The following is a 26,472-nucleotide window of genomic DNA, read 5'->3' on the forward strand; positions in this document are numbered from 1 at the left end:
GGTTCACCCTCCAATGGCCGCCGCGGTAGCGCGCTGCGGCCGGCGCACCGCGCTGATCCAATGGCAGGAGCCAGGTGCTTCTCCTGGTCTCCCATGGGGTGCAGGGCCCAAGCACTTGGGCCATCCTCCACTGCACTCCCTGTCCACAGCAGAGAGCTGGCCTGGAAGAGGGGCAACCGGGACAGGATCGGTGCCCCGACCGGGACTAGAACCCAGTGTGCCAGCGCCGCAAGGCGGAGGATTAGCCTACTGAGCCACGGCGCCGGCCCTCGAACAATGTCTTTTATAATAAGAAAAAAGTTCAGTTCAGATTTGTGCATTTTATTTACTTGTCAGGTCTCTCTTGCCTTCTTCAATCTGGAATAATTCCTGTCTTTAACAAATATGATTTTAAAAACGTTGAAGATGAAGGTTACTTCTTGTTTACAAATGATGCTCATTTGGGGTTTGCCTGATGATTCCTTACGCTTTGAATCAGGTCATACATCGTTAGCAGGAGTATTACAGAAGTAGTGCCACATTTTTTCATTAACAGGTAACACATAATTTTGACTTGTCTCTCACTGTTAATGTTCACTTTGGTTATTTGATTAAGGTGGTGGTCTGCCAGGCATATTTGACAGACTTCAAACATTTATTTACGTATTTGAGTGGTACCGATAGATGGAGAGAAAGAGAGAGAGAGAAAGCAAGAGAGGGAAAAAAAAAAAAAAAGAGCTAGCTCCCATCTGCTCTCTCCCATCCCATTTCACTCTCCAAATGGCTTGGCTGTAGTGAATCTGGGAGCCAGAAATGCAATCTGGGTTTCCCATGTGGGTGACAGGAATTCAGTCACGTGACCCATTACCATTGGCTCCCAGAGTGCCCATGAGCAGGAAGCTAGAGTCAGGTGCCAGAGCTAGGTATTGAACTCAGGTACTCCAATAGGGGATGTGGACTTCGTAACTGGCCTCTTAAATGCTAGCTTAAACACCTGTTGCCACACTTGTTAATAAAGTATTTTGAAGAGAGGTACTTTTTAATTTTTTTTTAAGATTTTATTTATTTGAAAGAGTTGGAGAGAATAAGAGGTCTTCTGTCCACTGGTTCACTCCCCAGGTAGTTGCAATGTTCAGGGCTAGAACAGTCTGAACCCAGCAGCCAGGAGCTTCTTCCTGGTCTCCCATGTGAATGGCAGGGGTCCAAGCCCTGGGCCATCTTCTGCTGCTTTTCTCAGGCCATTAGCAGGGAGCCGGTTTGGAAGTGGAGGAGGTGGGATATGAACTGGTGCCAGTATGCGATGCCAGTGTTGGCTTTTTCCACTACACCACAAGGTTAGCCCCAGGTGAAGTACTTTGAAACTCTAATCATACCATTCTTCATCAGACTTTGAATTCATGGGCTTATTCATTGGGTTCTGATACATTACTCCTGTTATTTTTTGTGATGCTTTTCAAATTGTCTCAGATTTTTCCAATGGCAGGCCCTTCTAGTTGCTTCTTTGCTTTTGTGATATGTCTCCATTATTCTTTGTGTCCTTATTGTGTGGCACAAGAATTGTTTCAGGCTCATCTTGTCTGTGCTTCTTCCCTGCCATCTGCCACTTCATCAAGGAGTCCTTGTTTCTTTTAGTGGAGATGGGTGTTTAGAAACCAAATCTAGGTATTCAGTATGCTTGTTGCTACTGGAGTGTTGCTGATCCCAGGACCTCTCAACGGAGAGTAGTAAGGAGTATATAAAAATGTGTTTGTATATGTTATGTACAATATGCACCTGTATATATCCCATAGCTGTGTTTTTTCTATCTAGAAAACTGTGAGTTCATACCAGTCATTCCAGTTCCAAGCAGTGCTATAGTCCTCATCCTAGTTTTCTCTCTCCGTATTTGTAACTCCCTTCTCTGACAGTGAGAAACCTGACTGCCATTACTCTTGATAATTTTGTGTATATTACTACTTGCCTGTTCCATGCATCCTCCTCTGCCACATGGATGCCCTCCTCACCCCACTGGAGCTCCAGCACTCTGCCCCGTGCTTCCCTCCTGTGTACCCTGCCCTGCTTACCTCTCTCAAGCTCTGACATTTGCCCGGGCTCCTCCAACATCCTGCCGTAGACTTCTCCCTCTACACCCTGATCAGACCTGAGCACCTCCCTTCTCCCAGGTGCTACACTCTCCTCCCTCTCTGTCTTCAGTTCCACACGCAGGACCATCCTTATTCTCAGGTTCTGACAGCCTCCACTGGACCTCTGTTCATTCTGTTCCAAACCTTTGATGCATATAAGGAAGAATTGGAAAACGTCTATTGTCCTTTAGATAAAAGAATAGATTTTGGAAGAATGTTTTCCTTTATGAAATTGAAAGTGCCTGGAGTTAAGAGTTCATATGGCTCTGAAATTTCACTCATCAAATCAAGTTAACAATTATGGATTTGCTGCTGGGATAGGACAGGAACTAGACAAAGTCCCTTTTCTTACAGACTTCATTCTGTGACTCTGGCTGTTTAAGCTTAGACAAGTTAGTAACTAACAAATTAGTAACCTCTCTGAGCCTGTTTCATCATATGTCAAATGGAAATAGAATTGAAAGATGCATGAAAATGTCTAGTGTAGTGTTAGTTACTGTCCTCATAATCACAGAAATGATATACAGATACCTCAGCTGAAACATTTTTAGATTTCTTTTAACATTGGGAGGAAAATCAAAATACTGATAAGGAAAATGACATCTCATCTACGCATTGATTTATTTTTCCTTTCCTTTAGCATGCTTTAGCCTAAGAATATGTACATTAGTTTAAGGTCCAAGGGAATATCTTGTTTCCCGAGTCTCCAAATATAATACAAAATAACTAATCAGCATTGCATTTGTTTGCCTATTTGAATTGGAGACAGTCTATTCAATGAGCCTTCATTGAGCTTGAGAGATGTGGTATGTTGTTCATATATTTGGAGAACAGTAAATTTTTTTTTTTTTTGACAGGCAGAGTGGATAGTGAGAGAGAGAGAGAGACAGAGAGAAAGGTCTTCCTTTTTGCTGTTGGTTCACCCTCCAATGGCTGCTGCGGCCGGCGCATCTCGCTGATCCGAAGCCAGGAGCCAGGTCTTCTCCTGGTTTCCCATGGGGTGCAGGGCCCAAGCACTTGGGCCATCCTCCACTGCCTTCCTGGGCCATAGCAGAGAGCTGGCCTGGAAGAGGGGCAACCGGGACAGAATCCGGCGCCCCAACGGGGACTAGAACCCGGGGTGCCGGCGCCGTAAGGCAGAGGATTAGCCTGTTAAGCCACGGCGCCGGCCTGGAGCACAGTTAATGTTATGCATTATTTGAAGAGAGAATGTTTTGTTGCATGGTAAATAAGTTATAGAATGACCTTTTATGTTTTCTGAGGGAAGATGATGACTTAATATTGAAATTATATTTTCTTTTAAGCTCCTACTATCTACTGATATTTGAACCCAAATGATAATTGTTGCTGAAAAGGATCCATGTAGTAATTTACATATTATCTATTAATGATGTTATTATTGTTTATATCTTAACATGAAACCTGTGAAAGTCTTGAATAATATTTTCCTGGATGTCTTGCCCTCTGTCATGTGAGCTGTAACAGATCTTCCTCATGTTTGCTTTTGTATACATGCTTTGTATTTGTATTGTTTGTCATTGAATATTAGGAAAACCTGTTCCACATATATGCAGTATTACTACTAGGCGCTCTGGCAATGCAGAATGAAATACAAATCCCCATAACCTTAATGGCTTGGTGAACTTTTCCCCACTCCTTAGTTTCATAGTGGGTGGTTTAACCAAGGCTGCTGTCAGCTAATTGAGTAATTGAGTCATTTAGTCAGCCTGTGCTGCCAGCTAACAGAGCACAAACTCATCAGAAGATCCAAGTGAGGTCACCAGGAAGAAGGCTTAATAGTAGGTGGTCTAGGGGCTGGCGCTGTGGTGTGGTGGGCTAAGCCTCTGCCTGTGGTGCCAATTTGTGTCTCCACTGCTCCTCTTCTAATCCAGCTCTCTGCTATGGCCTGGGAAAGCAGTGGGAGAAGGCGCAAGCGGTTGCGCCTCTGCACTTGCATGGGAGACCCAGAAGTTCCTGACTCCTGGCTTCAGATCGCCCAGCTCTGGCTGTTGTGATCATTTAGAGAGTGACCCAGTGGATGGAAGACCTTTCTCTGTGTCTCTCCCACTCTGTCTCTCCCACTCTCTGTAAATAAAATCTTAAAAAAAAAAAAAAGGTGGTCTATAAAGAGGTGAAACAGAGGGAATGAGATGTTCAAGAAAAGCTCTCTTGTAGGCAATAAAGACAGGAAATGGAAAGGTCCTAAGAATCTGCTTGCATGATTTTTTAATGTGGCCAAGTGCTGCTATAATTCTATATTGTAGATAAATTAGGTAAGGAAAATTTGGGCAGGTACAAAAGATTAAGAGGTAAATAAGGAGTGAACCAGTGAACCAGGAGGTGAGCAGGTGTGAGGTAGGGAGTGGAAAAGGGAAGGCAGTAGAGAAGGAAGAAAATCTGGAAGAGAAAGGGAAGAAATGAGAAACAGGATCGGACCTTTGTGAATTGTGGCCTGTAGCAATTATTTGTAATTATCCTGTGAAATATTAGCTGTGGCTTACATTTCTTGGGTTTTTGATCAAATTTTTAATCTGTTTTCTAAGTACAACACTAGGAAGGCTTTTCCTATAAAGTTTCAAGATTTGTTTTTTGTTGCTACTTTTTCTGTCAACAGAACGACCAGAGTAGCTTCTCCTAGGGAAATTATGTTATGGATTATTCTCATTAGTATGACAATCCTAACTTTATAGCCGAAAAAATAAATTAAGTCAAAGACTAGACTGATGCCTCCATTCCTATACTAATGGCACCATTAGCTTTCATTATTTAAAAGTTTGATTAGTTTCCTATGTTTATTTTATTTTATTTTAAGGTATTCTTTCCGTTGGTTCATCCCCCAAATGGTCACTATGGCCAGCACTGCACCAATCCGAAGCCAGGAGCCAGGTGCTTCCTCCTGGTCTCCCATGCCGGTGCAGGGGCCCAAGCAATTGGGCCATCCTCCACTGCCTTCCCAGGCCACAGCAGAGAGCTGGACTAGAAGAGGAGCAGTCAGGACTAGAACCTGGTGCCCATATGGGATGCCGGCGCTGCAGGCAGAGGATTAGCCAAGTGAGCCACGGCACCGGCCCCAGTTTTCTATGTTTAAAGCACTAAAAGTATCAGTGTTATAAAGATGATAAGACTGAGTTCAGGTCAGTAGGAGAGAATGGATTAATTAATAGATGGTACTGGAATAATTGCTAACTCTGAGAAGTACAGTTAAATTACTATCTTGAAAAAATAGCACTTTTATGTTAAGAATATCAGATTCAAAAATTTTTTATTGTATGATGTCATTTTTCTTAACCAAAAACTTTTTTTGCAGCATCTGCAGAAAAAGAGGCAATCAAGGGTACATACTCAAAAGTACTGGATGCATATGGACTCCTAGGTGTTTTACGATTAAATCTGGGTGAGTTTACTATTCAGTATAATTCAAGCCTTTTAAAAAATATTTCTTTTTTTGTAATGCAAGGATTTGAGAGAGATTACCTACATAGAATTTAAGATTCCGTATTTGAGTTATAAGTATTTAAATATCTAAACTTTAAGCTTAATTTGTCATATTGCCTGAAAACACACACACACAAACTTGCAGCATGCAAACTCAAACTTCTGTGATTTCAAGTTCCAGAAGCAATGTCCAAACAAAATCAGGGGATTGCCCTTTTTCTTTGCTTCAGTGCATTTAGGAAAAGGTGTCTTCTTGGGAACTACACTCATTTCTCTGGTTTGTAGTAGAAAATACATCTGTATTGGATTCAGAAAGTCTGTTTGAGCCTTTTAACCTTTGTCTATAATGGTGTGACTCCACGTGTGGCCCCAAGACTAATGATGGTCCATGAATTGTTTTGTATTGGTCTGTGATAAGGTAAGGAGCTTGCTCTGTCAGGTAAATCCAACACATGGCTTCCTTCTTTGATAAAGTCTAACTATGGGGGCGGGGAGGGAGAAAGAATCAGCTACACGGAAGGGTGAGTTTAGTGGTGTGGTCGTTCCTCTTCTCATTATGTGCTAGTAACAGTTCATGGACACACTTGGGTAGTGGTCTGTTAAAATGGAGAATTGTCATTTGTTATGGATCTGTCATGTATAAACCACTATGCAAAGTGATTTATTGCTAATACATCTTAGGTACTAAAATAATAGACTCTTTTTGTAAGAGAGGGCATCTCAGATCGGTTATGCCGACATACTGAGGTTGGTCTAGAATTAGTAGAGCCAGGCTTCAGGGCGACTTCTGCCCACGTCAGAACCTGTGCTCAGCATATAGCACTGCTCAACTCCAACCTCATGCTGATTTCATAGAAGTTTTGTCACAATTAGATGAAAAAATGAGAGTTTTTGCAAATGAAATTGCTTTATAAATTGTTCTCAGGGACTTTCTGCTCATGTATCATGAGCAGCTAACATTAATAAACCATTTTTCAACTTTATTACTTAAAAAATTTTTCCCATCCATTGTCTTAACTGAACTTTCTAACAAACATAAGGGAAGATCGTGAAGGCTACACATACACACACACACACACACTTTTTTAAATTTTTTTATTTTTGACAGGCAGAGTGGATAGTGAGAGAGAGAGACAGAGAGAAAGGTCTTCCTTTTTGCTGTTGGTTCACCCTCCAATGGCCGCTGCGGCCGGCGCATCTCGCTGATCCGAAGCCAGGAGCCAGGTGCTTCTCCTGGTCTCCCATGCAGGTGCAGGGCCCAAGCACTTGGGCCACCCTCCACTGCCTTCCTGGGCCATAGCAGAGAGCTGGCCTGGAAGAGGGGCAACCGGGATAGAATCCGGCGCCCCAACTAGGACTAGAACCTGGTGTGCCGGCGCCGCAAGACACACATACTTTTTTTCATCTACTTGAAGGGCAGAGAAACAGATGGACACACAGAGATCTTCCATCTGCTGCTTCACTCCTCAAATGCCTACAATAGCTACAGCTGGGCCAGGCTGAATCCAGGAGCCTGGAACTACGTCTGGGTCTCCCATATGGATATCAGGGTCCCAAGCACTTGAGCCATCATCCACCACTTCCATGGATGTATTAGGAAGAAGCTGGATCAGAAGCAGAGGTGCTGGGACTCAAACTCAGTGTAGGATGCAGGAATTGCAAGTGGCAGCTTGCCATCATGTGCCACGACGCCTGCCCTGCCCTCCCCCATATATTTTTTATTTGATAAATTTTTGCAGCTTCATATTAAGTGGGGGAACAATTTCCTAAATATGAGATTATCCTGGTAATGTTGAAATGCTTTCTATATTAAATGTATTTAAACTTTAAGAAACTTTTTTGTTCCTGCTAAAAAGAAATCTAGCTGTGGATCTAAACATGTTCATGATAGGTTTAAAATAATCATGGTATCAGATTTAAAAGATGTAGAAACACGAAGAAAAAATAAGTAGCCTAAAGAATACTGGGATTTTGAAAATGAATCTTTACATGAATGGAGGGGGAAAGGGAGCGGGAAAGGGGAGGGTTGCGGGCGGGAGGGAAGTTATGGGAGGGGGGAAGCCATTGTAACCCATAAGCTGTAATTTGGAAATTTATATTCATTAAATAAAAGTTTAATAATAAAAAAAAAAAGAATACTGGGATTTGTAATCCACTAAAATCTTTGGTTTTTGCAGGTGATACTATGTTACATTATCTGGTCCTAGTCACTGGATGTATGTCTGTTGGGAAAATTCAAGAATCTGAAGTTTTCCGAGTTACTTCCACTGAGTTTATATCCCTTCGAATTGATTCTTCAGATGAGGATCGCATTTCAGAAGTGCGAAAAGTTTTGAATTCAGGAAACTTTTATTTTGCGTGGTCTGCGTCTGGAGTCAGTTTAGATCTGAGTCTTAATGCACATCGTAGTGTGCAGGAGCACACAACTGATAATAGGTTTTTCTGGTGAGTCTTGTTTAATTTTTTCCCTTTATAATCATATGTGATGCAGTAGCTTGGTAATTTGGGCATAAGAGGTTCAACAGCTGCTGTTTACAAAGGCAGCAAGGGATGGACCTTGCTGGTTGAGCTGCTCCAGAATCCCCAGCGAGCATGGCAGGGGGCCACTGTCAGTTTGCTGAGGTTGATGTGTCCTATGAAACCCTTTTACTCTCCCTGATCTAGACTGACCTTTTGTCTCACAAAGAAATGGAAAATACTGGCTTGAATTTTGGAATGAATTCAGTTATAATAAAATTGTGTTGCTCATAATTACTATTCTTGGTTTTGAGATCTTTTCTCTGGCAGTATTACTTTCCTAAGTCAACATTCCTTTATTATTTTTAATTTTAAGGTTGTAAGTAGATTATCTTAAGAACATTGGACTGTGAAAAAATTATCTACTAGGATAAGGTCCAGTACTATAGTCCAATATCCAATAAAATTTATGAAGTTAATTTTGATATATTAAATGATTGTGCATTGTATGTTATATATAATAACATATTATATATAAAATATATAACATAATATGCTGTTGTAAGTAGGCATGAATGAAGAGCAGAACATATAGGACTATAATGAGTACTGCTTTAATGTGGCAGACCAAATTTCTTGTATAGTAGTTCTGTTGTCTACAACCAGAATCAATGTTTATACTTTCCTTAATAACATGTACAAATTAGCTTTCATTATATTGACATATGTTAGAAGGCCAAAGTCCCAGACTGTAGTTCAGATTCAAAGTGTTCCCATCCTCACATTTTGATTTGTATGGTCCTTGAATAGCACAGCCTTGCTTGTGCCATTTTTCCTGACTCTCAGAGGACTCAAAATCAACAACAACGTAGGATAGGAAAGTATCTTTAGACTAATATCTTGATCACTCACAGAGAAGTGTATTGACCAGAGCAGTGGGGAGAAGGACAGGCAGGTTGAAAAAAGGCTTTAGGGTGTGGTTTATTAGAGACTTAGCAGAGGAAGAACAGATTGGGGGGCGGTGGTGGTGGTGGAGAGGTTAACAGCCCAGAAAGTCCTAGCAACACAGAAAACCTAGTGAGGATGGGATGTGCTTTCATCAAACTCAGAAACAGGCTTCCAAGAATGAAAACCTTGTCACATTTATACATTTTCTGGTGGAAGCCAGTGAAGCCCTTGAAAAAGGTAAACGTGCCGCAGGTGTGCTCAGGGCAGCTGTCCTTACAGATTTTTTTCCCTCCTCATCCACACCCACAATTCCTTAGGTTGAGAGATAAAGGCTTTCCAGCCATACTAGAAGTCTGAGCAGGTGCAGATACATTTGCTGAACTTAACCAGTAAGAATAATTCATTTGTCTTTTCACCCAGTTAAGGGTAGAGATGAGGGCCCAGAGGAGACAGGTTTGAACAGAGGGATGATTAAAATGCCAAAGATGAATTTTAGTCATTTTGCAAATTTTTCCAATTGTTCTAAGTATTGTATTTCACTTTGCAAAGAAAAATGCAGTCTTTTAGAATTCATTATGAATCCCCTTGCAGCTCAGTAGAAATATATTCCAGCTACAGTAATTTTGTAGTCAGAGTGCCATGTCAGATGCCTATCATAGTGCCTGTGTAGTTTTATTCCATTAGAGATTTGAAGCTGCTGCCAGTTAAGAGTTGTGTGTAAAGAATTAAGAGAGAAACACATTGGTGTTAAAGAAAAGTGAAACTGACAGCAGAAGAAACTCTGCTGCACAAAATGTGCAGCATCTGAGGTCTGTTTAAATGGGGACAATTAAGTCTCAAGTCTGCTTTGAAACAGGTTTCGGCGGTGGTACTTGGACAGACTGGGTCACAACTTGAGCTTTGACTCACATCAGTGTAGGCAATAGTAAAGGATGGAAGCTTAGTCATTGTATTTTTAAAATAAAATAATGATCATCAGGTGTAATGTTACCTTAGTAGTAGTCTCACCACTTCAGATTTAGGTTTCCACTTAAAATGAGAAAAGAGTTGTAAAACTCAGAACGAAGTTTCAATAATGTAGAACTTCACTTCATAATTAATAAGAGATTTATTATCAACAGTGTATTTTTTTTGTTTTGTTTTGTTTTGACAGGCAGAGTGGATAGAGAGACAGAGAGAAAGGTCTTCCTTTTTGCCGTTGGTTCACCCTCCAATGGCCGCTGCGGCCGGCGCACCACGCTGATCCGAAGCCAGGAGCCAGGTGCTTCTCCTGGTCTCCCCTGTGGGTGCAGGGCCCAAGCACTTGGGCCATCCTCCACTGCCTTCCCGGGCCACAGCAGAGAGCTGAACTGGAAGAGGGGCAACCGGGACAGAATCCGGCGCCCTGACCGGGACTAGAACCCGGTGTGCCGGCGCTGCAAGGCGGAGGATTAGCCTGTTAAGCCACGGCGCCGGCCAACAGTGTATTTTTGTTAAGTCTGGTAGAGGCCTAGTCCTGTCTCTGCTTCAGTTGTGGAGACTTTGAGTATATCTGTTTTACAGTCACTAGGTATCTGCGTGTGTGTTTAACTGAAACTTTTTTCCTCTGAAATGTTTGGAAACCATCTATTACGTAGAATGCTAAACAGATTTGGAGGGATGGAAAACTGTCTACGTGCATTGTCTAATGCAATAGCCACATTTGGCTACTTAAGTCAGATTAATTAAAATAGAGACTTATAAAAGTCAGGTCTTAAAAATAGAGTTTTATAAAGTGGGATTGGATGTGTGAATTTAACTTTTTGGAACAAGCTAGAATTATATATTATATATTATATATATATATGACAGAAATGAGACATAAATCCTAATTTAAAAATGATTCTTTTCTGTGGACCATAATCACACTCTGTCCAAAGTTCTTATTTTTTTCATAGCATATTTATTTGAAAGGCAGAGTTGCACACGCGAATGAGCTCGCATCTGCTGGTTCACTCCTCGGATGGCCACAATAGTTGGGGCTGGGCCAGGCCAAAGCCAGAAGCCTGGAATACCATATGGGTCTCCCACATGGGTATCAGGGGCCTCAGCACACCAGCAATCTGCTGCTGCTTTCCCAGGTGCATTAGCAGGGAGCTGGATCAGAGATGGAGCAGTTGGGACTCAAAGTGGCATTCATATGGGATGCTGGTTTCCCAGGCTGCAGCTTAACCCATTGTACCACAACACTGACCCCCAAGGATCTCATTTTATAGGCTAATCTGATCTGTGGCATGGGTAACTTAAATGAATTCATTTATTCTTGGTGCATTTTAATTTGATAACATGGAATTATTGTTCTGAGAGCAGCATTTCAAAATCTGTACTTTGTTATTTAGTACTCAGTAACCTAATGCAGAAAATTCTTTTTTTTTTTTTTTTTTAGGAATCAGTCTTTGCATTTACATCTCAAGCACTATGGTGTGAATTGTGATGACTGGTTATTACGCCTCATGTGTGGGGGAGTAGAAATCAGAACAATTTATGCTGCTCATAAACAGGCAAAGGCTTGCCTCATTTCAAGATTAAGCTGTGAACGAGCTGGGACCAGGTTTAATGTCCGAGGTACAAATGATGATGGTCACGTCGCCAATTTTGTAGAAACAGAACAGGTATATAGTGATTTATATTGCTTAATTCATGTATTCTAGGGGATGCACAGAAAATACTAGAATAGCAGATTTTTATTTCATCAGAACGGTTTTTACACCTATAAAAAGTTACTGACCTTAAGGAAGGCTTCCGTAAAACAAGCCTACTTTGGTGTTGCTCTTCAAATAGGTAACAAGATACTCTGTAGTTAGCATGGAGTAGTCAGTGCTGTGTGTTTGCAAGTGAACTTAGAAATCCTCAGATCTAGAGAACTTAAGAAAGGTTGTGTGTGTGTGTATGTGTGAAATTGAATCAAACCCAACTCTTAATGATAGACATGTGTACTATCTGAAAATCAGAAGTTATGATATTTGTGACTATAAAACTATGTAATTATAATTTTAGGCCAGGTCCCGAGCCCAATGCAAGTCTTTTAGATTTTGAAAAATATTTTTAAAAACTAAAGAACAAAATTGAGTGAAACATAAGGATACATATAAAACACTGAGATTTAAAATGAAATTTGTTTTTCTGATACAGAAGTAAGAGACACTTTATGTACTATTTTTCTTTGTAGGTTGTGTACTTAGATGACTCTGTTTCTTCATTCATACAAATCCGGGGATCTGTTCCATTGTTCTGGGAGCAACCAGGGTTGCAAGTATGTGTTTGACAGTTTTTTTCTTTTCCTCTTGAAAATTTTCCGTGTTTAAACCTTTAGAATAGTTCATTAATTCATCCATGGTTCTGTTATTCTACCTAGTATTACTATTAGATTTGCAGATGACAATTTGAATACCACGTTCCTAGAATGATCTTTTTATTCCCCCTTAATGTCCTTTCAGAATAAATATCTATGGAAATCCAATTGCTATGTTTAGTTTTTCAGTTTTTGAGGTGCATTATAGTACATTGATTTTTCAAAGTTTTTCCATACTGATTATGTCATTATCTTAGTATGCAACAGTTTAGTCTCTTGAGGTAGAAAAAGATTGTAGTTAAAGCAAAGCCTCTCGAACTGGCCTCTTAGCTGGGCTGCCTACTCTGCCACCACCTGCTCTGTTGTCTTTGGGAGATGACTGAGCCTGTCTGTGTCCCAGTTCCTCTTCTGTGAAATGGAAATGATTGTGATAGTATTTACTGTCAGGATTAAGTGAAAAGCACTTAGAATAGTACTTGGCACACAGCACCAAGTAGGGTTAGCTATTGTTTTTATTGATAGCATGTTCGTTACTAACATTTTGCATTGTAATTTGTGGTGAACTGTCATTTTCAGTATGTTTTCTGATAACTTTTTAACTTTCTTTTGACAATAAAAATGTCTAATTTTTAAAATAAAATATTTTTAAAATTTTAGGTCATAGTATTAGATTATGCCTAACTGTGTAATCTTGTATTTTGTTCAAAAACCCATAGTCCCTAAAGTGAAATCATATTCATTGTAGGCTTCTGGGTGTGTATAGTAAGTTTTGTGTCTCAGCCTATAGTATGCAGAAAAAGGACAGAAAATCTTGCTGTCTTTTTAGTTTACTGCTGGATCTCTTACATTCTAAGTTGGTTAGTATGGAGAAAAATTATTTATCTCTTGAGGTTTGTTAATTTACTTAAGACTGGCCAAGGGGCCTGGTGTGTGGCACAGCAGGTTAAGTTGTAGCGTGGAACACATGTGTCTGTGTTAGAGTGCTGGTTTGAGACCTGGCTGCTCTGCTTCTGGTCCAGCTTCCTGCTAATGTGCCTAGAAGGCAATAGAAAGTGGCCTTGGGCCCCTGCCAATCATGTGGTCAACCTAAATGGCTCCTGGCTTTGACTTGGCCTAGTCCTGGATTTTGTAGCCATTTGTGGAGTGAACCAGTAGGTAGAAGATCTGTCTCTCAGTCTCTCTCTGTTCTGCCTTTTAAATAAGTAAAGAAATTTTTAAAAATTCTTTTTTGGGGGCTGGCCGCAGCGCAGTAGGTTAATCCTCCGCCTGTGGCACCAGTATCCATATGGGCGCCGGTTCTAGTCCCGGCTGCTCCTCTTCCAATCCAGCTTTCTGCTATGGCCTGGGAAAGCAGTAGAAGATGCCCAAGTCCTTGGGCCCCTGCACCTGTGTGGGAGACCTGGAGGAAGCTCCTGGCTCCTGGCCTCAGATCGGGGCAGCTCTGGCCATTGCGGCCATCTGGGACTGAGTGAACCAGCTATTGAAAGACTTCTCTCTCTCTCCCTCTCACTGTCTGTAACTCTACCTCTCAAATAAATAAATAAAACCTTTAAAAAAAATTCTTTTTTTGAAGACTGTTAAGTACTGTAAAGTGAAACTGAATCTAGATGTGAGTTAGGCTAATGAATTTCTTGTCAAAAAGAACAAAGGGGCTGGCACTGTGGCTTAGCAGATTAAGCTGCTGCCTGCAGTGCTGGCATCCCATATGGGCATCAGTTCAAATCTTGGCTGCTCCTCTTCTCATCCATCTCCCTGCCAGTGTCCTGGGAAAGTAGCACAAGATGGACCAAAGTGCTTGGGCTCCTGTACCCACATGGGAGGCCAGGAAGAAGCTCCTGGCTCCTGGCTTCAGCTTGACTCAGCCCTGGCTGTTGCAGCCATTTGGGGAGTGAACCAGCAGATGGAAGATCTCTCTCTCTCTCGATCTGACTTTCAAATAAATAAATAAAATGTTTTTTTTTAAAAAAGGAGCAAAGAATCCACTGGTTATTAGGATAGTCACTAGATTGACTTAGGACAGCAAAGGCAAATGCTTAATAAATAATACTATTAATTTAGTTTCAGAATTTTCTAGTTTCATTTCTCAGACTGCATGATTGATTTGGCATTCTTCCTTGCATACTGTTTTTAAAGTCACAGATCAGTGAGAATGAATTCTGGGGAACTTTGATCCCAAAGTCTCAGAGAGAAATGTCTAGAAGTGGAGTGCAGGGAAATAATCTGTTCTCATCTTATATTTCTTCTTGGCATCAGACCTTTGTCCATTCAACCTCATCTTTCTGCGAGCAGAATCAGAAATTTTGGACTAATAAAAATAAAGGAGATAACACGTATCTACCCATGTAGACCATTATAATTTTCCTTTTCTTACACACAGAGAGGAAGAGAGATGAGGTTGAATGGACAAAGGTCTGACACCAAGAAGAAAAGGTTAACTTGGGAAGTCTTTTTTTTTTTTTTTCCTGGAAGCAATGATGTGTTTTAATTTGTTGGAGCTTTTGGTGAAGAAGAGGTGACTAGAGTTTTCAGCATGGCAGAGGAAAGAGCTGCATAGACATTGTATCAGTAGGCTGCTTGGAAGAGTAGGGATTTAAGTCCAGGGACTAAAACATCTGAATCTCTCATGGAATTGGTTAGGTTGCTCTAAGAGGGTAACTTATTTCACCTGTATGTATTTCAGGTGTGTTTAAAAATTGCTCAACACGGGGTACATAGTTTGGGCTTAAAACAAGATAATCTATATGAAATTACTCTTAAAAATATCTTTCATCAATGAGAATTCCTATTGGTTTACAGGTGTTTTGTATTAGTATATCTGCTAATTTCTTTTATGAAGTTGCTTTTTTAAGAATAAAAGGAAGAGGAGGCCCCCAGAATGTTTTTACAAAGAGTATCATGAATTAAAATCAGTTATTTTATATAGCAACGTGTGTTCAGCAAATTAACTATAACATTGTACACAATGATATTTCTGTTTTCTACATGTTAGTTTTTGTTATGATTGTATGTATTTTTCTTATCTAAGGTGGGATCCCATCGTGTCCGTATGTCAAGGGGATTTGAAGCCAATGCACCTGCTTTTGACAGGTAAGACTGATTATTTTATACACTGTTGTAAGTTTTGATATTGGTGAGCAATAGGATTATTTACTGATTTTTTTTAAAAAACCAAATGCTGCATTGCTGATTGATTTAATCAGTATGAAATTGAGAGAGCTTTGGATTTATAATAAACATTCAAATTTGGAGAAGGGCAAACTTTAAAACAGCAGCTAAGTAGGGGGTAGGGAAAGGAAGGGTGTGGGAGCAGGCACATTGGAACTTTGGGGACATGTCATTGACCACTGTCAAACCAGTGTAAATTTCTTGGTTTCTCATGGAAAATATTATATATACCTATACTGATTTGTTTAAGCTTTTTTGGCACTAAGGCCTTCTGACTTTTTTTTTTTTTTAAGATTTATTTTATTTATTTGAAAGGCAGAGTTAGAAAGACAGCAGAGGTCTTTCCTCTGTTGGTTCACTTCCCAAATGGCGCAATGGCCAGGGCTGGGCCAGGCTGAAGCCTGGAGCCAGGAGCTTCATCTTGGGCCTTTTTCTGCTGCTTTCCTAGGCACATTACCAGGGAGCTACATTGGAAGTGAACAAGCTGGGACTTGAACCAGTGTCATATAGGTGCTGGCGCTGCAGGTTGCGGCTTAACCCATTATACCACAATGCCAGCCCCAGATTTTCTGACTTCTTTTTTTTTTTTATTATTTTTTTTATTTTTGACAGGCAGAGTGGACAGTAGAGGGAGACAGAGAGAAAGGTCTTCCTTTTTGCCATTGGTTCACCCTCCAATGGCCGCCGCGGTAGCGCGCTGCGGCCGGAGCACCGCACTGATCCGATGGCAGGAGCCAGGTGCTTCTCCTGGTCTCCCATGCGGGTGCAGGGCCCAAGCACTTGGGCCATCCTCCACTGCACTCCCTGGCCACAGCAGAGAGCTGGCCTGGAAGAGGGGCAACCGGGACAGGATCGGTGCCCCGACCGGGACTAGAACCCGGTGTGCCGGCACCGCAAGGCGGAGGATTAGCCTAGTGAGCCGCGGCGCCAGCCCTGACTTCTAATTTAGTTGGGAGACCATGACACCTAGAGTTAGGACTTGTAGAAGTGGTGGCACTAGAAGTGTGGATCTTAATCTCTTGACCTTAAAACTTCCTCTTCAGGTATATTGTCCAATGTGGTAGCTAATAACCACATGGGTACTTAAAATGTGACTAATACAAATTGATGTATTGCCAGTGTAACATGCACACTGGATTTCAGAAACTTAGTAAGGAGAATAAGATTGTAAAATAATTCATTAATTTTTTATATTGGTTATATTTTGAAATTATATTTTAACTGTATTAAATATATATATATATTTCATCTGCTTCTTTTTACATTTTAAAATGTAACTTCTTAAAAATTTAAAATTATAGATGTCACTCATGTTATATTTACTTTGTATGACCTTGCTCTAAAGAGCCTCTTGAATGGGTACAAGCTAGAAGAAAAGAGCCATATTTAGGGCTTTTCTTAAGGCTGGAGCTAGAAGGGAGGTCCCTCCTAGAGTATGCCAACCTCCATCCTTTCTCTGCCTTTGTGGCCAAGCTCAGAGCTTAGGCTCTGTCTCTGATGCCAGCCTCACAGAATGGGAAGGCAGCTGAATGACCCACAGTTCCAGCATATTGTGAGAGTAGTGCTGATATCCCGTAAGTCAGAGAGGAAATTATATTAACTTGTGTCTTCATAAATTGAGATCAGATGGAGTGAATTTATACCCAATTTTGCCAATTGTATGGTTTAAATATTGCCACGTAGGTTCCATTTAATAATGATTTCTTGTTTATGAAAAAAAGTTTTAGGGTATAATTTGACATAAACTTTTTTCCTTCCTTCAATAGGCATTTTAGAACACTTAAGAATTTATATGGTAAACAAATAATAGTTAATTTGCTTGGATCTAAGGAAGGTGAACATATGCTAAGTAAGGCATTCCAGGTGAGTATGGACACTTCTTTCTTTCTGGCCCATGGACACTTAGAATGGTATTACAAAAGTAAAATAATATGATAACCAAAATCTCCCTGGAAGTATGTTACTTCCTTAAAAAGATGTAGTACTTATCAGAACCTTTTTAACTCTTTAGGGCTATTAGGAAACAGTTTAAGCTAATATTGAAGTTGGAATTATGGAAAACTTTCAAGACAGTTGACAGTGTTTTCTGTTCATTTTGTGGCAAAGCCAAAACAAATAAATAAACTTTCCTCTTCAGAAATATTCACCTATCACTAGTGGAGAAATGTCAGGCAGCTTCCTCCTTCATCTGTTTTTTGCCCTGCCTACTTCCTAGAAACCACAGTCATTGTTTTAAATGCTTAAGAAATAGTGCATAATGTATTTGAGTAGGTATAAGACTATGTCTTCTCCTCTTGTACCTGTGAGGGAAAACTAGAGAATTTTCAGTAACTAGGAACCCAAGGAAACACCTGACCTTTAAAGAAGCAATATTTTAGTAAGTATTAAATAAAAAATGGGATAGTATGTCATATTACATATTTTAAACTTAAAGTAAAAAACATTTTGTAAAAGTTGATTCTCAAATCCAAAAATCAGCTGAATTATTTAGCTATGTTTGTAGCCTGTGAACAGATCATGTATTAGAGAATGACTTTTTGTGGTAAACTTAAAAGTATTTGTATGTATTGAATGAAGGCATAAAAATGGGATCTACCCTCGTTATGTCTTAAAAAACAAGATACTTTATTGTGAGATTCTATAATAGGTATAAACAGTTACTAAATTTGCATTCTAAAAATAAGATGCCAATTATTGGAAGGAATTTTTCACTGTTTAAACCAGATGCCAGTGTTGTTTAAGTTCCCTGGTAGTAGTTGTGTCACCTAATTTCTCATGGGTAGTATTGCGATTTTAGGGAAAAGATGTCACCAGTTTCAGCAGGTGACTCCATTTTACTGCCAGTGTTGATGAAATCTTTGAAGAATTGGTAAAATTTCCAGGGAACATGCTGAGATTTTAATTTAAAATAAAAGTTTTCATTCATAACATTGACAAGATCACATTTAGTGAACATATATTAAATATTTACTATTTTACTTTCAGAGTCATTTGAAAGCTTCTGAACATGCTGCTGAAGTTCAGATGGTGAATTTTGACTATCATCAAATGGTTAAAGGAGGAAAAGCAGAAAAATTACATAGTGTTCTTAAGCCTCAAGTCCAAAAGTTTATAGATTATGGATTTTTTTATTTTGATGGAAATGAAGTTCAAAGGTTTGTTCTGTTTCTCTGTCTTTAAATTGGAACTTTGCTGTAATTTTAAAATTATTCCTAACACAACTTTTTTTTAAAAGTTGTTTTTTAAGGAATACAAATTTCGTAAGTACAACTTTAGGAATGTAGTTATTATTCCCACCATATCTGCCCTCCCACCCACACTCCTACCCTTCCGCCTCCCCCTCCCCTTGTCAGTCCCATTCTCCATTAAGATTCATTTTCAGTTAACTTTGTACACAGAAGACCAACTGTATACAAAGTCAAGATTTCAACAGTTTGCACACACACAAACACATGCACACACACAGTTTGAGAACTAGTTTTACAGTAAACTTTCATAATACAACTCATTGAGGACAGAAGTCCTGCAAAGGGAGTTAGTGCACAGTGACTCCTGTTGTTAGTTTAACAATTAACACTCTTATATATGACATCAGTGACCAACCGAGGCTCTAGACATGAGCTGCCTAGGCTATGGAAGTCTTTTGAGTCCATAAACTCCATCAGTATTTGGACAAGGCCATAAGCAAAGTGGAATTTCTCTCCTCCCTTTAGAGAAAAGTACATCCTTCTTTGATGGCCACTTCTTTCCTTTGGGGTCTCACTCACAGAGACCCTTCATATAGGACATTTTTTGCCACAGTATCTTGGCCTTCCACACCTGAAATAACTCTCTTGGGCTTTTCAGCCAAAATAGGAAGCCTTAAGGGCTTCTTCTAAAGCCAGAGTGTTACTTAAAGTGATTGTCATTCGATGAGTCTGCTATGTGGATTGCTTCCCATGTTGGAACATTCTCTCCTTTTCAGTTCTATCTATTATTATCAGGCACTTAGTCCTATTTATATGATCACTTTAACACTTAATCCTATCTATATGAGCATCTTAACACTTAATATGATCACTTTAACAAGTAAGATGGCATTTTTACCACCAAGCTTAATGGGATTTGGAGTCCCATGGCAAGTTTTTAAACTGTACCCTTAGAAGTAAGTCCAGGGGCCGGCACTGTGGCATAGTGGGTTAAAGCCCTGGCCTGCAGTGCCAGCATCCCATATGCATACTGGTTCTAGTCCTCACTGCTCCTCTTCTGATCCAGCTCTCTGATATGGTCTGGGAAAGCAGTGGAAAATGGCCCAAGTCCTTGGGCCCCTGCACCTGCATGGGAGACCCAGAAGAATCTCCTGGCTCCTGGCTTCGGATTGGCACAGCTCTGGCCGTTGTGGCCATCTGGGGAGTGAACCAGCAGATGGAAGACCTCTCTCTCTGTCTCTACCTCTCTTTGTAACTCTGTCTTTCAAATAAATAAAATAAATCTTTAAAGCAAAACAAAACAACAAGAAGTAAGTCCATAGCAATATATGCAGAACCATACAGCTTTACAGTTATAAACTTCCTTCTCTCTTAGTCCCACTCTTATTTTTTACTGAGATCAATTTTCAGTTGACTTTATACACATATGATTAACTCTGTTAAGTAAAGAGTTCAACAAATAGTATGAAGAAAAAAATAAAACAGACATAAACCGAAACTATTCCTCAACAGTCAAGACAAGAGCAGCTCAAGTCATCCCTTCTCAAAGTGTCAATTTCACTTCTACAGATTTTGTTTTAGGTGCTCTATTAGGTTATCACAGATCAGGGAGAACATATGGTATTCCCTTTGGGACTGGTTTGTTTCACTAAGTATGCTGTTTTCCAGATTCATCCATTTTGTTGCAAATGACCGGATTTCTTTTTTTTTTTTTTTTTTTTTTTTACCGCTGTGTAGTATTCCATAGTATACATGTCCCATAATTTTTTTTATCCTATCTTCAGTTGACAGGCATTTGGGCTGATTCTGTCCATACCTTAACTGTTGTAAATTGAGCTACAAAAAGCATGGGGGGTACAGATAACTTTCATATGCTGATTTCATTTCCCTTGTGTAAATTCCCAGGAGTGGGATGGCTGGGTCATATGGTAGGTCTATATTCATATTTTTTAGGTATCTCCATACTGTCTTCCTTAGTGGCTTTACCAGTTTACATTCCCACCCTTCCGCTGCTTTTCCCACGCCATTAGCAGGGAGCTGGATTGGAGGTGGAGCAGCCAGAATTTGAACTGGCATCTATATGGGATGCCAGGATCATAGGCAGTGGCTATGTGCTTTTGTTTATAGACTGCAACAAATAGTAATAGGTTATATTATTGAGCACATATTATAGGACAGTGTATTTATTATTTTTTTTTAAAGATTTGCTTTATTTTATTTGAAAGGCAGAGTTACAGCGAGAGGAGACAAAGATCTTCCATATAGATATAGATATAGATATAGATATAGATATAGATATAGATATATTGGGGGGCATGTAATTGACCACTGTCAAACTAGTGTAAGTTTCTTGGTCTCTCATAGGAAGCATTATATACACCTATACTGATTTATTTAAACTTTTTTGGCACTAGGTAAGACATTCTTTTTTTTTTTTTTTTTTTGAGATTTATTTTATTTATTTGAAAGGCAGAGTTACAGAGAGAAAAAGAGAAAGAGGGAGATCTTCCATCTGCTGGCCCACTCCCCAAATAGCCACAATGGTAAGGGTTGGGCCAGTCTGAAGCCAAGATCCAGGAGCTTCTTCTGAGTCTCCCATGTGGGTGTAGGGGCCCAAGCACTTGGGCCATCCTGTGCTGTTTTCCCAGGCGCATTAGCAGGGAGCTGGATCAGAAGTGAGCAGCCGGGACTTGAACTGTTGCCCACATGGGATACCAGCAGCACAGTTTGTGGCTTAACCCGATGTGCCACAATGCCAGCCTATGGGACAGTGTACTTGGTCTTGCATGTATTAGTATTGACAATTGTAGGGGTAGGTTCTGTTAGAATGCTGATTTGCATTATAATGTGCCCCAAGTCACATGACTAGAACATGGTTAGAACTGAGATCATCTGGCTTCAGATCTCATGCTGTTATCTGTGAAACTGTTCCACTTCTCTTTTAGAACAAATGCTTTCTTATTTTTTGATCTCAGAAAGACTAGTAAATGCGAACAGGAGAGAGAGATTGTTTACTGTCTGCTTTAGTATTATTTAAAGCTACTGTGTTTTCATATGAAATAGAGAAAAGTAAACACTGAAAGATTTAAGTTCAGAATACAGGTAAAGTTTAATGAATAAAGCCCAAATTTTAATTATTTTTATTTTGTGTAATATTTAGTATCAACGTCATAGAAATTTCATAGGACAGGCAGTAGAGATAATAGGTACTAGGTTTTTAAAATTAATTCCACAGATATTTGGTTTTCTTTACATGTAAACAACTATAAGATTAAAAATAGTAATATATATATATGTATGTTTAGTCCCTAACTACTAGACTAATTAAAAATACATGTGTGAAATATAAATGATAAAGAATATATGGCAAAATCTTTACAGTTGTAGAATCTAGGCAGTTTATGATATACTTCATACATCATTTTTGTATGTTTAAAAATTGTGGGGCTGGCGCTGTGGCATAGCAGGTAGAGCCGCCTCCTGCATTGCTGGCAACCCTTATGGGCACCGGTTCAAGTCCCGGCTGTTCCACTTCCAGCCCAGCTTTCTGCTATAGCCTGGGAAAATAGTAAAAGATGGCCCAAGTCCTTGGGACCCTGCACCCACATGGGAGACCTGGTCGAAACTCCTGACTCCTGGCTTCAGCTTGGTGCAGCTCCAGACTTTGCGACCAACTGGGGAGTGAACCAGCAGATGGAAGACTCTCTCTCTCTCTCTCTCTCTCTCTGCCTCTCCTTCTCTCTCTGTGTTATTCTTGACTTTCAAATAAATAAATAAATTAAAAAAAAAATCATAGTGTTAGATGAGGGGGGCAAGTGGGTACTACATTTTAATCTTTTCAATTATGTCATTTGTTTTTGCTAAACAAATGTTTTTTAGTTTTTTGCTAAAACTAACTGTTTTAACTTTATTGGACTTGTTACAGATGTCAGAGTGGTACAGTTCGAACAAATTGCTTGGATTGTCTTGATAGAACAAATAGTGTGCAAGCTTTCCTCGGTTTGGAGGTAATAAAATTAAGCATATATACCTTGTACTCTTTGAGTGCTTTTGTAATAGTGATGTTTCTCATGAGTTACTTTTTGAAAGTATAAGTAAAGTTATGCTTCATTAAAGGAATATTTTGCATTTCTTCTAGTCTTTTGTTTGGTGGGTATCCCAATCCCTTCGATTTAAGTGTTTCATTTATCTGCTCTCTTTAGATAACTGTCTATCTACCTAGGTCTATTGTTCCTTAACTCTCCCTTTTAGTAACTATATGATTTTAATAATTACTTCGTTTACCTGTGTTTATTTATGTCTAGGTCTTAGGTTAGGGAAGGTCTGTTTTCACATGCACACATGCACAAAAAAAAAAAAAAAAAAAAAAAACCACCTTTTTTTTTTTTTAACAATTTGTAACCCAGATCAGTTTGGCATTTTTAAGTCAGTGGCTGTGAGAAACAGGATCAGATGAAATTGCCATTGTTACAGAGGATGAAAATGAATGTGAGTCAGTTTCTGTGATAAGTTGTTTATTTAGAAGCTTTTCTTATTTTTCTGACTACTTATCTATCAAATTCAGTCTAATAGTCTCAGCTTTTTGAAACATTGAACAATGCTGAGCTTGGTAAGTCTTCCCTGTTATATAAATTAGGGTCTTAAAGCTGTGGTGAACCTTTAGTTCTTTTTTATTTTATTTTTTTAAATGGATGTATTTATTTTATTTGAAAGGCAGAGTTACAGAGAGAAAAAGAGAGAGAGAGAGCTTCCATTTGCTGGTTCACTCTCCAAATGGCTGGCAATGGCTGGCAATGGCTGTGACTAGGCGAGGCAGAGCCCGGAGCCTTATCTGGGTCTCGCCCATGGTACAGGGGCCCATGAACTTGGGCCATCTTTCACTGTTTACCCAGGCACATTAGCAGGAAGCTGGATTGGAAGTGGAGCAGCCAGGGCTCAAACTGGCACCCATGTGGGATGCATTCTTTTCAGTTGGCTGCTTAACTTGCTGTGCCACAACACCAGCCCCAAAACTAAATTCTGTAGGAACTTAACAGAGTTCCTGAATGCTATCTAAAAGAACAATAACAACAACAACAACAAAAAAAAACCACCAGAAATAGGAAGTACCATCTTATATCTTTTGGTTAATTATCTTAATTTTGACCAGAATATTGGTTAATTAGTTACTCCACAGCTGAGATTCTGTCTCTGAAAAATAAAAGTTGTATTTAAAATTCTCTGCTATAGAAATATATTTTTCATGTGACTAATTAAATATTACTGTTTTGACTTTTTTTGAAATCTGTCATTGAGTTTTATCACTATATTTAGAAAATATACTAGAGAATTCAAGTGGGCATATTGCTCATTTAGATGGAATTTATCACAAGGCATGGGTTGATTTCTAGTTCTGATTTTTAAGTTGCTGAATACATTTATATTGATTCTGAGATGAAGCTTATTGAAATACTGAAACTGTGTATCTGTCTCTCACTGACTCTCTGCCTTTCATATAATAATAGATTTTTTTTTTAAAAGTATAACAGGAGTTTTTCTTAGGATCTGACTTACCTGACTCTTCATTGGTGTTGGTAGGTGGGTGTGAGAACACTCTTTATATTGCATTTGCTTGACTGGTTATAAAATTTAGTGCTCAAACAGGCAAAACCAAACTAGTAATGAAGATCATCAGTTTGTCCAGTTCCTTTAAGAGAGACAGGTTTAAACTGTGAAAGAGATCCTGACGTGGACATGAGTCCCCTGAAGCCCCAGAACTGTTTCGGTTTGTGAACTAAAGGCCCACAGAGATTATCACTTTAAAGTGGACAGTGTTGAACGTGAACACCAGTTATCTTTAAGAACGGTCAGTGTAGGTGCTGGTGCAAAGGGTGAACTGCACACTGTTGAAGAGAGGCCATGAATCGTGAGGGCAGTTTTTGCAGTAACACTGGCAACTTTGAAGATGCCTGTGCAGCTTTGAAATAACTACACCTGGGGCCTTAAGGTTGAATTGTGGTTCGGGGCCTGTGATATTAGTGGACCACACTTAGCTGCTGTGGAGGAAAATGCAGAGTCAGAAGACGAAGAGTCGGAGGACATGAAGCTGGTAAGTAGATCTGGAAAGCGATCTGCCCCTGGAGGTGGCAGCAGGGTGCCACAGACAGAAGCAGAGCTTGGGGCATAGCGGGTAAAGCCGCTGCCTGCAGTGCTGGCATCCCATATGGGCACTGGTTACTGGTTCACGTCCCTCTTCTGATCCGCTCTCTGCTTATGCCCTGGGAAGGCAGCAGAAGATAGCCCATGTGCTAGGGCCCCTGCACTCACATGGGAGACCTGGAAGAACCTCCTGGCTCCTGGCTTTGGATTGGTGCAGCTCTGGCCATTGTGACCAATTGGGAAGTGAGCCAGCAGATGGAAGACCTCTCTCTCTCTCTCTCTCTTTCTCTTTCTCTGCCTCTCCTTCTCTCTGTGTGTAACTCTTTCAAGTAAATAAATCTTTAAAAAAAAAAAAAAAAGCAAAGCTTGCTGTTGATGAAGATGATGGTGATATCATGTTGATAATGAGGAAACTGAAGAAAAAGTTCCAGTGAAGAAATCTATAGGGGATACCCCAGCCAAAAATGCACAAAAATCAAGAATGGAAAAGACTCAGAACCGTCAACACTGAGATCAAAGGTCAAGAATTCTTCAAAAAAATAGGGAAAAAACCCTAAAACGCCAAAAAGACCTAGTTCTGTAGAAGACGTTAAAGCAAAAATGCAAGCAAGTGTAAAAAAAAAAGTGGTTTTCTTTGCAAAGAGGGAACCAAATTCATCAGTTACGTAAAGAATGCTTCTGGATGACTGACCAGGAGGCTATTCAAGATCTTTGGCGAGGCCAGTGCTGTGGCGTAGCGGGTAAAGCTGCCGCCTGCAGTGCCGGCATCCCATATGGGCACCAGTTCAAGTCCTAGCTGCTCCACTTCCAGTCCAGCTCTCTACTATGGCCTGGGAAAGCAGTAGAAGATGGCCCAAGTGCTTGGGCCCCTGCACCCATGTGGGAAGACCCAGAGGAAGCTCCTGGCTCCGGGGTCCAGATAGACATGGCTCCAGCCGTTGTGGCCAATTGGGAAGTGAACTAGCAGATGGAAGACCTCTCTCTCTCTCTCTCTCTCTCTCTCTGCCTCTCCTTCTCTCTGTGTATAACTCTGACTTTAAAATAAATAATCTTAAAAAAAAGAATTTTGGCAATGGAGGAAGTCTCTTTAAGAAAATAGTTTAAACAGTTTATTAAAATTTTCCGTCTTATTTCATTTCTGTAACAGATGACATCTGGCTGTCCTTTTTATAATGCAGAGTGAGAACTTTCCCTGCTGTGTTTGATAAATGTTGTCCAGGTTCCATTGCCAAGAATGTGTTGTCCAGAATGCCTGTTTAGTTTTTAAAGATGGAACTCCACCCTTTGCTTGGTTTTCAGTATGTATGGAATGGTACGATAGGACACACTAGTAGTGGTGGTCAGACGTGGAAATGGTGGGGAGACAAATATGCATGGGAAGTGAACTCAGTATTTTAATAAAGTAAAAAAAAAAAAAATCTGGAGTTTTAGTCCCTGATTATTCTGTAAGTAACCATACTTCAAATAAGGTAAAAGAAAGTATAAGTGGGGAAGAGTTAAGTAAAAATGCAATGTGTAGAGTATGACTGGATTCCAAGTGAGAGAAACAGACTGTTTTGACTCTGCCAGATTGCAAGGCTAGAATTCATAGAGCAAGAGCTTTTTTGAACACTTTTATTGTTATATGGGATGGAGGAATGTGGTAGCCCAAAGAACCTTGAATTCTTTTTGTTTGGTGTTCCCCTAGTTCTCCTTTATATATACTACTAATATTGATCTTAGAGACAAA

At 39.9% G+C, this 26,472-nt stretch overlaps 1 protein-coding gene and 1 pseudogene across 3 annotated transcripts in view; both read left to right on the plus strand.

Annotated features, from left to right (window-relative positions):
* SYNJ1 (synaptojanin 1) overlaps positions 1-26,472 on the plus strand; it is a 105,589-nt gene that overhangs the window by 32,153 nt on the left and 46,964 nt on the right. For all 3 annotated transcript variants that reach the window (XM_062206032.1, XM_062206012.1, XM_062206022.1), the window contains exons 3-10: positions 5,410-5,496; positions 7,715-7,982; positions 11,347-11,572; positions 12,130-12,213; positions 15,278-15,339; positions 17,184-17,280; positions 18,403-18,572; positions 22,531-22,612. In XM_062206032.1, coding sequence (XP_062062016.1) covers positions 5,410-5,496; positions 7,715-7,982; positions 11,347-11,572; positions 12,130-12,213; positions 15,278-15,339; positions 17,184-17,280; positions 18,403-18,572; positions 22,531-22,612 — 1,076 coding nt within the window. The remainder of the gene's footprint in view (positions 1-5,409; positions 5,497-7,714; positions 7,983-11,346; positions 11,573-12,129; positions 12,214-15,277; positions 15,340-17,183; positions 17,281-18,402; positions 18,573-22,530; positions 22,613-26,472) is intronic.
* On the plus strand, positions 23,203-25,412 carry LOC133768943 (nucleophosmin-like; annotated as a pseudogene).

Source organism: Lepus europaeus, chromosome 2 (assembly GCF_033115175.1).
Source record: "Lepus europaeus isolate LE1 chromosome 2, mLepTim1.pri, whole genome shotgun sequence".
NCBI lineage: Eukaryota > Metazoa > Chordata > Mammalia > Lagomorpha > Leporidae > Lepus > Lepus europaeus.